The sequence below is a fragment of the Chinchilla lanigera genome, unplaced genomic scaffold (assembly GCF_000276665.1).
Source record: "Chinchilla lanigera isolate Chin_1 unplaced genomic scaffold, ChiLan1.0 scaffold00063, whole genome shotgun sequence".
Lineage (NCBI taxonomy): Eukaryota > Metazoa > Chordata > Mammalia > Rodentia > Chinchillidae > Chinchilla > Chinchilla lanigera.
The window spans coordinates 2,454,257-2,467,740 of NW_004955464.1; the positions used below are offsets into that span (position 1 = coordinate 2,454,257).

At 42.2% G+C, this 13,484-nt stretch overlaps 1 protein-coding gene across 5 annotated transcripts in view; it reads left to right on the top strand.

The window, feature by feature from the left end:
* Dab1 (Dab, reelin signal transducer, homolog 1 (Drosophila)) overlaps positions 1 to 13,484 on the top strand; it is a 395,969-nt gene that overhangs the window by 128,728 nt on the left and 253,757 nt on the right. For all 5 annotated transcript variants that reach the window (XM_013521740.1, XM_013521741.1, XM_013521743.1 and 2 more), the window contains exon 2: positions 955 to 1,156. In XM_013521740.1, coding sequence (XP_013377194.1) covers positions 1,090 to 1,156 — 67 coding nt within the window. In that variant the 5' untranslated portion in view covers positions 955 to 1,089. The remainder of the gene's footprint in view (positions 1 to 954; positions 1,157 to 13,484) is intronic.

Genomic DNA, 13,484 nt, shown 5'->3' on the forward strand with positions numbered 1-13,484 from the left:
GATCCATTTCTCCATCTCTAGTATTTTTTCTTAACATCTTTTAACATGTGGGTAAGAGTGATATATTTATTTTCAGTGGGGCTCTGAGATATAACTGTCAGACAGGTAGTCATTGAGAAAGACCAGTGACAAAGAGATTGAATGTATTCAATTTAAAGGAGATCAAATGGGATAATGTATGTGAAGCGGCGACTGAGAGCATAGTATCCAGTCGGTGCCTAGTAAATACCAGCTGTAACTGAAGTGAGTGTGCTATTGTAATTATCATATTCTCCTCCAAGCTTTGCCTGAACTTAATAGTACCTGGTATTGTGCAGTGCATATTTATTAGGGAATGAATGAAACATGTGTCTGCCTGCTCCTTTTCTTTCCTTTTTCTCCTTGCATTAAATGCTTGTCTGCTCTTATAGCTGGGGGAAAGATGACATAAAAATTGGCTTGTTGGAAAGTTTTTCAGCCCCATTTGTCACCTTACCCTCGGAGCCTACATGCGTATCAACTCTGTGCCCCTCCAGTGCCTGCCGGTGCAGGCAGACCGCAGGTCACTCCCTTCTGCCCGGACTCTGATCAAGCTTGGCTGATGAATGGCTGCCCTATCCTTGGCAATGTCTCTATGGGCCTGGTCAGGAAATATGTCTTTGTGATATTTTCCGGGTGGCATCTGGTGCTTGACAAGAAGAAACATGAGACATAAAGAGGGCGGTTTTGCCCCTCTTGAAAATTCAGAGGTTAAAGATCTCTTTTTCGTTACCTAGTGTGAAAAGAAGTTTTGCAGATAAGCTGCTCTTGTTTGTAGCAACCCACCCAACGGCTTTATGAAGCTATGTGGGCAGTTTGCACATAAAGCCCATGGTCTCTTTGTTCCAGTGTGGTTGCCCATTCACCTCATGCCTGTGATTTCTGTTTTACTTCAAAAGGACTACTGTTCTGATGTCGTCTCTCCTTGGTTTGCAGCGCTCCGCAAGAGTGAATGACATGTCCAGCTCGGGGTGTTGTTTCTGAAGGGAGGAGCCTTTCTCTTGGAGAGGATCCTCAATGAGCCTGGCCGCGGCCCGGGAGCTGTGTGAAGTGGACTAAGGATTAAGTAGGATGTCAACTGAGACAGAACTTCAAGTAGCTGTGAAAACCAGCGCCAAGAAAGACTCCAGAAAGAAAGGTAGGGCCAAACTTGCTGGTTTCTTCATGGCTCATTCTGTGCAAGCATGAGATTTTTGTCTCTGGAATGATATAAAGAAGTGTACTTAAGATTGCCTGTTTTTAAAGTTACTTGGTGTTTTATTGTTCATTGTATTTTAATGGCTCTCTCTTATTCCCTAGGTAAAATTCAAAATAATTTTTCTAATACACAAACCCCTTCTGAATGTCTTCTACCCATCCCTCTGGTATCCCATTCCCTGCTCCTCCGGCTCCTCCAAGGCTAACGCTCCAGGCAGTCTGTCTGTTATGTCTCACCTTTGCAGGTGCCCACGAGTTCCAGCTTCTGCAGTACCAGTCTCCTGCAGGGCTTCTTAAAGTGCAGACTGCTGAGGCCCTTCCCTGGAATTTCTGATTCTGAGTCTGGGACAGCCTGAGACTTGGTGTTCCTAACAAGTTCCTAGGTCACGCTGGTCCTGCAGGCCCAGAGGCCACACTTTGAGAACTACTGGTCGATCGCTGTCAGTCTTGTTCTTGTTCTTTACTTTTTCTGTGCTGTTCATCTACCAGGTTGATTTTAGTGGAGCCTTCTGTCAGAGCCTGTCCCTATTCTCAGTTTGTGTTAGTGGCTTCTGTTTTTTCACCCCCCTTTGGTAGCACATTGATAGTATTTCACTTTTCACTTTATTAAAATGTGCTGTGTTTTGTGGGTTGGCTATGTTGTAAACTCCTTCAGAGCTGGTGCTCTTATTCATGGTGTAAGTCCCGTGTAGGTCACAGAGTGCTGGACAGATGCTGACGGATGCTTGACAGATTCTCAAGCCTGGAGTAATAAATAAGTGACAGTCATTTTAAATGTTTTGGGGAGAATTTGGTTCCTTAGCTTTGTGACCCTGCTTTTTAGTGAGCCTGTGCCTTATTGTAATTAGAAGTAAACCATCTGTGTGTGTGTGTGTGTGTGTGTGTGTGTGTGTGTGTGTGTTTTCTCTCTGTGGTGTCACACTCCCCCTATCCTGTCGTCTCAGTTGCAAGGACAGGGATTCAGAAAACTCTCTTTCAGGTCTTGAAATCTGTCCACCTGGGTTTGCAAACCAGGATGCCTATGGCCACTTTGTAGAGTAGAGACTTGTTCACAGTGTCACTGTGCCTGCCCAGTCATATTTTGTGAGGGCATTTGTCTGACACTCTGCACGAAGGAGGGGACATAAATGTGATACCTATGCAGCTCTTGGACTACCAAAACCCCAGGAAGCACCATAAATTTTGTTTTTCATGTTTATTTGAAATACAGATGTTTTGGGTTTTTTTTGTTTATTTGTTTTTTGTTTTTTTTCCGGTACCGGGAGCCGAACTCACGACCTTGCACTTGCCAGGCAGGTGCTGTGCTGCTGAGCTAAATCCCCAGCCCCTTGAAATACAGATATTTTGGAGGAAGTCTATTTTATTGGCTATAACTTAATGGAAACCTTGGATTTTTATGCACCATGGTCTAAGAATGACAGAAAGCAAGCAGGTGGCCGGGAGAACAGCTCTTGAGAGAGGGCTATGTGGGAAGCAGGAAAGGGTGCGGAGAACTGGTGTGTGCTGGAATTCAAATGCCTTTTCAGTTGGAACTGACAAGTTATATTTTGCTTCAAATTTGACCTTTCCACTAAACCTGTGCTCTTAAATGCTTAATGCATTAAAAACTGTATGTTAGTGCATGTTTTTCATTATTAATTTTAACATGCAAAATCAGAAGCATTCTAAAGAGAGGATTCAAGTTTTCAGGACACTGGCTTAGTTGGAAATTTGGGATGGGGATAGTGAAGGTGACCCTTTTGGAAACTCCTCATTTTCACCTCCCAGGAAGCTTTAAAATGAGAATAAATATATGTAGTGAATGCCACCAGGTCTGGGAAGGCAGACCTAGGTTCATATTCCAGCTATGCTACACCTTTACTCTGTGACTTCTTCATTTCTCTGAACCTCATTTTCTTCTATAAAATGAGGATGTGATAAGAGACCTCAGGGTTCACCATGAAGATTAATTGAAATATAAAGTAAATAAAACACTGCACAACTCAGCATATGTTAAATGCTCAATAAAGGTTATCTATAGTCTTCCTCTCTTTTCTCCCTTTCCCCCCCTCTTTCTGTCCTATTCCTCTTTACCTTTTCTTCTCTGCCATTTTCCTTCATCCACTCCCTCTTTTCCCTGTTTTTCTTCTCCCATCATCCATCGTATTTAGTCAGCCACACATCTGGTGGTTTAAGCAACAAAAAGGCATTCCTCATGGACCCAGCAGCTTGAAGCCTAAGATCCCATCCAGATGCCACCCAAGTTCATTCCCATGGTGAGCTCTCCCTGGCTCCTAGATGACTGCCTTCTAGCTGTGTGCTCACCAGGAAGACAAAGAGCAGAACCCTTTCCTCTTCCCTCCTTCCTCCATCCCTGTCTACTTCCCTGTCCTTATGTGGCCCCTGTGCCTATCACAAGGGCTCCGCCCTCCCACCCTCATCTAACCCTAATTGCTTCCCCAGCCTCCTGTTCTCCACCAGCTCACTAGGTTTCCAGCTTCAACAGAACTTCATTTGGGACCTGAATATTTAGTCTGTCATGTACCACTTCTTTCCCCTCCCTCTCTGCCCTCCTCCTCCTCCTCCACTTCCTCTTCCTCATCACTTCTTCTTCCAGCCCATTGTATAGTTGGGAGATCTGAAAAAGTATATTATTGATTTGTTGCACAGCCCCATTTTACAATTGTTTGTAATTGTGCAACAGTGATAAACAGTTCTTATTCCAGATTACTTGTCCGGACCAGGGTACCATGGAATCACATGCACCCATTAAAAAGAGAAAGTGAACTGTAGGAACCATACTAGCTCATTGCTGATTCATTCTTGAGTTTTAACTACTCTGCTAAACAAATGTTGCTGACTTGGTCAAAATGTATAGAGCTTTAAAAGGAATAAGCAGTGTATAGGTTGATCTTGAATTCTGAATGTAAAATGTTGTTGAACTCTTTTACTTTCTTCTGCACTTCCTGGATTTTTCTGTACCTACAGTATATACGCGCAGTTAAGTTTCTGTGTATTTCAGTCCTTAAATACTTAATCTGTTTTTCTTATCTCATTGCATTGGCTAGGCTGTCAGTACAGTATTTAATGATAGTTGGTATACTTGTTTGTGAATTAATGAAAATGCTTCTCAACATATTTAAGTGTAATATTTAAGTTTTTACTAAAGATTCATTATTAGTCCATTTTAATGTATTTTCTAGGAAGTATTTTTGCACATTTGATTTTATCACATGTATATTCTGTACTTATTTCAATGGTTACCTGTATATGTATATTTTTTTATTTTTTAAAAATTTTTATTATGGTATATTTAAGTGGCACATTTTCTAACTTTCATTTCTGGGGTCCACTTTACTGCTTACAGTGTATTGTTTTCTGTCCCCTGCTATATTTGATTTAATGTTAAGAATGTCCTTTTATCTATGTTCTTCAACAGGATTGGTGTGCAACTTTGTTTTCTTAGAAAACCTTGTGTCTGGTATTAGTCAGAGTTACGTCCTCATATAAAGGTGTTGGTAGAAGCAAAGACAGAATCATATGTAGTCTGCTTTCTGGCAAAAAAAGGTATTTCCTTTTTTTAGTAATTTCATTTAACTTTCTGGATGCCATATGTGCTTATTACTGAAATAAAAGAAGCAAAGTAATCATGTATAGTCTCATGAAGCAAAAATAGCTGCCATTGACATTCTAAGTTACTTCCTTCTGGACTGACTTTCTGGAATACTGTGTGGTTGAGTCATACTATTGAGACCACTTTATGTCTTCCTTTGTTACCTGATGTTATATCATAAGTACATTTCCTGCATCATTTCATGATACTACAGAATAGAAGAACTTTTCTGCCTTTGGCAAGATTTGGTTCCTAGGGCAGCTGTTTTATTTCCTGAAAGAGAATGCCTGGCAATGTGTGTCACCTACCACGAGAAAGAGTGGTGTAAAGAAAGTTCAGAGCCCCATTAGAGCTTTTCATAAGCCTGTCACCTGGTTCTTTACCCTGGGCTGATAAAAGCCAGGGTGGTTTCAAATACAAGTCACACCAGATATACTTCATCATAAAATGTGTTTCTAGGCAGGCTATGTGTGAGATGTAACTAGAGTATTCACAATTCAAATAAGGGGTGGAAGTAGTGAAAATAAAGTTATTTTCTTCATTTCCTTTTATTGGATTGTGCCACTACACATACCACTTGTCAAGTGATGCCTGTTGCAGGAGTGGAATTTGATGCAGGGAAAACAACGTATATTTTCAGGTTCATTTCCTGGCACTAAAGGGGGAGAAGGAGCTGACGTGGTTCTTGTTATTTGTAACCCTGTTATTAGAGCATCCATGGGAAGTTGTGATAGAGAAATGGGTCCCCTGGCAGGGAACAGATACTTCTGAGGGTGGTTTGTTAGGAAGCTTAGTGTAGTGGAAAGAGTATCCACTTTAGAGCCAGCTAGACAGTGTGTGGTTTCACTTACCTTTAAAGAGCTGTGTGTGTGTGTGTGTGTGTGTGTGTGTGTGTGTGTGCACATGCATGCATGCACACATGCCTGCATGCACATGTGTTAATTCTTACACTTGTCATTGGAAGAGTAAGCATGATCTACCAGGTCTACCAGGCCATTGCCTGGGTAGGGATCATTTTCTGGTCTTCTTTTCCTGAAATCTAGCATTATCTCCTTATTTTCTGGAAACACTAGAAATACACTTCTTCACTTTTCTACACCCAAGGACAATCAGTTAACAGCAAAAAGGTGCTTTATTTTCTTTTCTCAGCAGGATTTTGGCCCAAGCATCAAGACCCAAGTGAGATCACAAAGAAGGTGGTGATCCTGAGACAGATGCTTCTCCTTTAGGGTTGTATCAAACTGAGATTAAACCCTGGTTCTGCACCTCAGTGGCTGTACTAATTTGTGTCAGTTTCTTCAAAAGCTCTAGCTAATTTAGGATGAATGGCTTTGGAAATGCCATACTTAAGGTTCATACTCTGGTTAGTTCTCTCCAGAAAAGAACCCCTACTATTACTGCCTTAGCACAGAGGAGCTTGCAGAATGCTACTGTATGCACGGTGCCCCTGGGAGGTGTTTGGAAAGAATCTTCTTGTTAGGCTTCTTCGTGACCCTGTCTCTTGGTGTTCCTGCCATGCAGGGAGGGGTGGTCAGGACACTGGTGGGTGTGGCCCTGGCCCGCAGGCACACTGCTCCCTGTGTACCTTCTGACAGTCATCCCCGTGCTCTGAGCCTCAGTTTTCTCAGCTTCCACACAGGTGTACAACAAGGTTTGCTGGATCAAGCTTGAATCACAGGAGAAGCATAGTGAGTGATTTCATTCTTTTTCTTTGCCACAAACAAGTAACCATTCCCAGCCATGACCCCAGCCAGTGCTCCATGTTCTGGGAAAGAGAGTAATCCATGGGGTAGAGATTCTGACACCCTGAGATCTGTGCTACAGTTAGGAACTTTTAGGTGAAAGGAATTAAATTAAATTAATTTTAAGAGAATTTAAAAAAACTAAGAAAATAACAACAACATAGACAAAAATCAAACAAAGCAAAAACAATAAAAATCATACAGCATTTCAAAACAAGATGATAGGAATTAGCAGTGGTTGTTATATTACATGTTGTTATTTTCAGCGAAGTTGCTCATATTACCAGATGTAAGAATTCAAGATTGCTCAAACTATTAATGAGAATAAAAATTTTTTAAAAAGCATTAGAAACGATACAGAGCTTCACTAGACAAGATGGAAGGAATTCACCAATGGTTGTTATATTGCATATTGTTGTATTCAAATTAGTTGTTCAGATTACCAGATATAAGCATGGAGATTTGGTCAAAAAAATTAAGCATGAACTGTTCCTTTCAATAAACCGTTAGACATCAGCAGTACAATTATCCCAGCTATCCATATATATATATATATATTTTCCCTTTTTTCTTTCTCTTTCTCCTTTCCTTCATCCCAGTTGTTCCTTCCTTTGAGCAATTTCTTTCCTTTTCATAATATCTGTTGTACATTTTACTGATTTACTGTTTCAGGTTCTTGCACTAGGGAGACAATATGATGTAGGTCTCATCCTTTCCTGAAGAAATAGGTTGTTTCTTAACTCTCTGTGTATTATTATTCATAAAATTTATGTATTTCACTTTTACTCCAAAGTTATTTGTGTTAAAATCTTGCATATTTATTATGGTGAAGAAAATTCTCAGTGAAACTTTTTATTGCCTTCCTGACTAACAAATCAAGCAAACTTTTACTGTAATAAACACAAGGGGCACAACACAAGGAAAGTCTTTGTATCGCAAAACACAAGTAAGTGAGTTCTGTAGAAGCTCATGTGTATAAAATGTCATGGAGAACTAGTATTTGGGGGAAGACCCGCTCCTGAGAGGTCTCAGAGGGGACTAACTTGCCAGTGGTCAAGGAATGACTCAGCCCTTCTACCTCAGCAGGTTCCACATGGCTTGAGAATTTGGGATTAAGCTCATTGGCTCTGTGTTTGCTCTCTTCCCTTGAAGATTCCTGGAAGGAAATCATGCTTCACAGTTAAACTGAAGTGTGAGTCGAGGCTCAGCATATTTGGAACTTGCATATGGCTGGGTAGCTCCTTAATCGTCCTGAGCCTCAGTGTCCTCTTCTGTAGAATGGAGGTCATAGTAGTATTTATCTTGGGGTGGAACAATGAGGGTTCTACATGAAATACCTCAAACAGCACTCTGTACAGATGATCCAAGCAAATAAACTTTCCCCTCCCCTCTTACCCAACTCCCACCAGCCCTTGCAGGCAGCAGGAGAAGGTTCTCCTTTCTCCAGAGGGATCTGGATGGTCATTCAGGAAAAGGAACTTGTCTATCTTTAAGGGGATGCTTTTGCAGGACTGAGAAGGTGAAAGGAAATCGGACCATCTTATGAAGCTATGAACATTTATTACAATTATTTCTGCCTACTGCATGCTAGCTATTTTAGATAAATCATCTCTCATAAGCCAGACTTTTCCATGAGCCCAATTCCTACATAAGAAGATACTATCTGGCGAGCTCTAGACTCACCTCAGCTCTCATAGCTCCTTTGCAGGTGTCACAAAGTACAAGTCTACCCATGGCTGAAGCCTGTTCAGTCTTCTCTCAGCACATTCCGTGGGGGTTTCCTGAGGGTCAGTGCTGGTGGGTTGAGGGATGTGAAAGATTAGAAGGGCTGCTCTCCTTTTGGGGGGAATGGCATGGGAACTGATTAGATAGATTGTGTAAATTTATGGCATTATTCTTTCTTGGCAGGGTATTGGATCTTGGTGAGCTAATCATTCTGTACTGACTGTGTGATTTGCAGGCTTCAGAAGTTCAAAATCAAGGATTTAATTACAAGAAAACATCCATCTCTCTGAGGTTACAGGAGAGCTCTTGGGCTGAAGGATTTGGAGGGAGGGAGTAATGGTTTTGGGCCAAGAAGTCCAGTTCTTTATAGGGAGACTGACTGTTGGCTCTTATGATTGTGATGGAGAGAAGTGTATATGGTCTCAGTGCTCACATGGTCTTGATTTATTACAAGACACTGCACTCAGAGTGTCATTCCCTCAAGACAGACTCATTTCAGGTTTAACTGGCACCTTAGTTCAAGACCTCATTTTAACTGGTTCCCTTGCAAGAAGTTAGGGTTTCTCCAAACTCTTCTCCACCCGCTTTCCCTCTTGAACTTCTGTGACTCCAGTAGCATACTGCATGGGACAGCACACCGAGCCTGTGCACATGTGGACCCTGTCTCTTTCGAGTCTTTTGCCTCCTCTTGCGTGCACACACTGAGCTTGTGGGATGCACCCCTGGCATTTGTGCTGACCGCTCCCACTCCTTTGGGTCCTCTCTCTCCACATATTCACTTGCCTACTCTCGGTCACCCTTCAACTCTCAGGAACTGCTCGACGACTCAGTCATCATTCTTATCATTTTGCTGTGCCATTGTGCTGTTAATCAGTCATTGATTATGTGTGTGACCTCTGACATCATTTGTACTCCGATTTTTCCCTCTTTGTCCTTCCCCTTGGTAGACTGTCTTCATCTCTTACCTGGATCATTCTGTGCCCACCTAGATGATCCTGAACTTTTTGGTTCTGCCATCTCCCAGCTACCATGGACACTGCTTACTAAAATGGAGATCTGATCGGATGAGACCCCTGCCTATCCCTTCTGGCCAGGGCTCCTGCTGCTTCCAGGATGCAATCTGCTTATCTTACTCCAAAGAAGCCCTCTCTCCTCTGTTTCCTCCTTATCCTCCAGGCACGTCTCTCTCTACTTTCCCCGAATCTTACTCTTCTCAGTGCTTCAAGTGAATTAATTTCACTTCTCTGATGCTGTGTTGATTTTTACACCTGAGATTTTGTACTGGCTTTTTCTTTTTCTCTGAAGCGTACATTTTTCTGTATTCTTTTCTAAGCTAATTACATATCGTTTAGTTGCAAGATAGATGTTACTTTCTCTAGAGAATGCTTTGGTGACCCATTGCAACCTACCAACACCATCCTGTGTGCTCTCAAGCACCTCCTATTAATCATCATAAGCTATTTTAAGTCTGCTTTTACTCCTCTATTTTATCACTAGGCTGGTAGTTCTACGAGAGCGGGGAATATGTTTTGTAACCTCTTCTCCCATTAAGCATGAATGGTGAAAGATGGAGGCGTTCAATCTCTAAGTGAATGGGCAAAGGAACCTTTGATGAAGAAGCCTTTTCTGACTCCACTGGATGGTCCTGTAGCACTTTGGACCTGCTCAGATTATCAAGCTTGCTACATTTCTCCAATAGTTTTTAGATTATTTCTGTCTGTGGCATTAGCTCTGTGTTTCTAGCACAGTTCTTGGCACAAGGTAGACATTCTATGCTGAATTAACTATCACAAAATTGCAGGAGAAAGATTTGCACAAGAAGAAAGAAAATTTACAACCAAGGCATTGCTCCTAAGCACTGCCTCTTGAGATTCTTACTGTGTGGCGTTCAAAATTCCAGCCATTCAGTGAGCTCCTTCTCCTTTCGTAATGTGTGTCCAATCATGTCAGGTGCCGTAATTTAGCGTGATGTGGGCCATATTGGTGGTAAGAGCTATAAGATTTGCCATATTAGTTCATCCCACTGCTTCATTAAGCTCAGTGCGCTGCCGCTGGCAGTGACTGGGCCTGAATTTTGATGTTGGGAAGAACAAAGCCCTTAGCATTAGCCCTCCAAGTCCTTGACAGCCCTGGGAGTCAGGTTAAGTGTATGCTCCTTCTCAGAGTTGGAGAGTTATCGTCTTTTCACACAACCAGTGAGTGACCCAGAGCACGTGGTTTCATTATCTTTGTGTGTTTGCTGAGCAGGCAATGATCCCAGGTTTGCTGGGATTTCAGCAGTCCTCTTCTATTGTGCACGTCTTCTCAGATGGCCCAGGGGTATGTGCTGTGAGACTGAGTGTTCCTGCAGGGTTTGTTAAGAGAGCACACTTTGGGCCAGGGGGTAAAGGTGAAACGGGAACTGATGCCTGATAGTCACGTGCTCATGAGCTCATATTTTCTCAACTTGAAAACAGCCCTTGGAACAAGTGTTCCCATCTCATAGGAGGGGCGGCTGAGGCTCAGAGAGATACACAGCCTGCCTGAGATCACAGAACTTGTAAGTGTTTGTACCTGACCTCTCTGACCCCAGAGCCTGTCCAGGACTAAACCTCTCCCTGCTGAATTGTATGTCCTTTTACCAATACAAGTCATGCTTGCCCTGCAAGACGTCTCCCTGTGCATTTCAGCAGGAGCACAGGGGGCCTCGGCAAGGGGAGGGAGTGACGGTCGAATGCGTTATGCAGGTAGAGAAATGGAAACGCTGGCATGTCCCTTGGCAAAGAAGAAAACATTTTCCTGCCAAGAGGATGCCCAGTCTCCTGCATTCTCCAGATATGAAATGGTAATGCAGAAGGATTTTGACTATACAGCAATTGAAATATGCAGTGTGCTAAAAGAAAGCATTGTTTCTAGATTTTTAATTTGGAACAAGCAGACCAGGGAATTTTGCAAATCTCAGTCTATAACTGTTATCTTCAGCTCAGTTCACCTCCCTGTGTATGTTTCCACAGCACCAATCACAAGGCGCTAGTGCTGAATGTAGAAGAGAGGGCAGGACTGGGCGTGGTGGGCACTCCTGTAATCCCCACACCGGCAGGAGGATCGCAAATGTGAGCCCAGCCCGGGTGACTCAGCAACTTCCGGAGTCCTTATCTGGAAATAAAAATCAAAACTGAAAACAGTACTCAAAAATACAATTTAAAAAATGCTGGGGATGAAGTTCAGTGTGAAGGCCCTGGATTTAATTCAACCCCTGTACTGTAAACATTAATTAAGTAAATAATTAAGTAAAGAAAAATTTAAAAGAAAAAAAAAAAGGCCTTGGGATGAAGTTCAGTGCAGAGGGTCCAAGGTTCAGTCCCCAGTACTTTAAAAAAAGATCAGGCCAAAACTTATATATATATATATATTTTTTTTTTTTAAACTCAGAAAAACTCTTATAGCTAACAGCTTTTTAAAACTTCAAGTTTTTACAGATGAGGAATGCAGATAGTTGGAGAGGCAAGGCACTGTAGTGCTGCAGACTGGAACCTAAGCCCTGATGGCCCCGCAGTCCTGCCTTGCTCACCAGTACAGCCGCTGTTTCATGGGCCCTGTGTGCACCTGCACACGTACTACCTTAGCTGCATGGCTGTCCTGGAGCACTCAGGTGTGTGCTTCAGCTCTCTTTCCGACCTGGAAGAAAGCCTGCTGTCCCTTCTGCCACACAACTCCTATGGCATTGCAGTGACACTCTTCCTTTGTGGTCCTCATTTCTGTATGGAATTAAGCCTCTTTCTCTGTGGTTCTCAGCATGCTGTTCTCACCTGAGGCAAAGCGCTCATTTCTTTCTTCCATTGATCAGAATTACACCTACACACTTTCCTTCCCTGTTGTGTCCTAAGCCAGGATATGATGGCAGCAACTGTGTCCTTTTATCTTTTGTATCCTTATGTTTCCTCAAAGTTGGTAGGCAGGGAATTAGAGTTACCAACTGGGGAAATGGGAAATGACAGGAGTTATACGACTACTAAATGCCGGGCAGAGAATAAAATAACTTTAAAATCTTCACAAGAGGATTGTGAGTTTGATAATGCTCCCATTTTTCAGATGAGGTGACATATTCCTAACGATAAGTTCAAGGTGACCCATTGTGTAAATGGAAGAACTGGAATTTTAAACTCAAGTCTAAAGGATACAGTGCACAAGATATTTCTACTATACCATGATGTTTTCCAACAGTGACTGTCAAATAAACACCAGCAAAAGCTCATTTTCTTGGGCTCTGGTTCTTGTAGCAAAGTGGTAGCTATAGATCCTATTTATCTTCATAAGGCATTCATATATCATGATTATAGATTCACTTCTCTCAGATTGGGACCTTCATCACTTGAGTCTTTCACCTCCCCTTGCTGGTGATAGTGCTCTAGGGAGGACTTGTATCCCCATTGTTAAATCAGAGGCAAGAAAAGCCGTGCAGAAATTCTCATTGGAAGAAGCCCAGCAGATGATGAATAGCAGACCTGAATCTTATCATGTATTTCAGGATGATGTACGGGACTGTTGGAAACTGCCTTTGACAAATGTGCATGGGAAGGAGAATTATCTCCAACAATGAAAAATGTTCTTATTATGTGATCCTAAAAAGGATCAGGACCCCTATCATTGGGAAAATGATCATCCCCGTATCCCTTATTAACAGCAATACGGAAGCCTGTGTTAAAGGCTTTGGGCATCATACTGAAGCTGTGATGGGTAACTGTGAGTGGCAACATTGAGTTGGACTTAGGAAAAAGTATCTTGATGCTTGATAGCAGGTGGGAAATATGCAGTGTGCTAAGGCCTCTTTTAGCCCTTGTGCTGCAGGTCTTGTTCTTTGATTTTACCCAGCACATAGTGGTTTTTGGTCAGGCTGAGGCTCTAAGTAGTAGTATCAGAACGATATAATTTGTAAGATAAAACGATTTCATTAGGGAGAGGAAGAATAGTGTCCCTGGCATTTTAAATATTTACTCTCCTTTTGTTGGTATGTTTGATGTGAATAGGTCAAAACTCAGGGGTAATAGTTGGCCATGGCTGGAAGCTAGCAGAGTTAGGATTTGAACCTGAGCAATCTGATTTCAAAGTTTATGCTTTGCTGACCATAGTAGCTTGAATAATCTCCTGGAGTTCAGGATAGTGGAAACTTACAATAGCTGAATATCTATGTAAAGGTACCTTTGCAGCCTTTAGCACATAGTAGGCAGTGA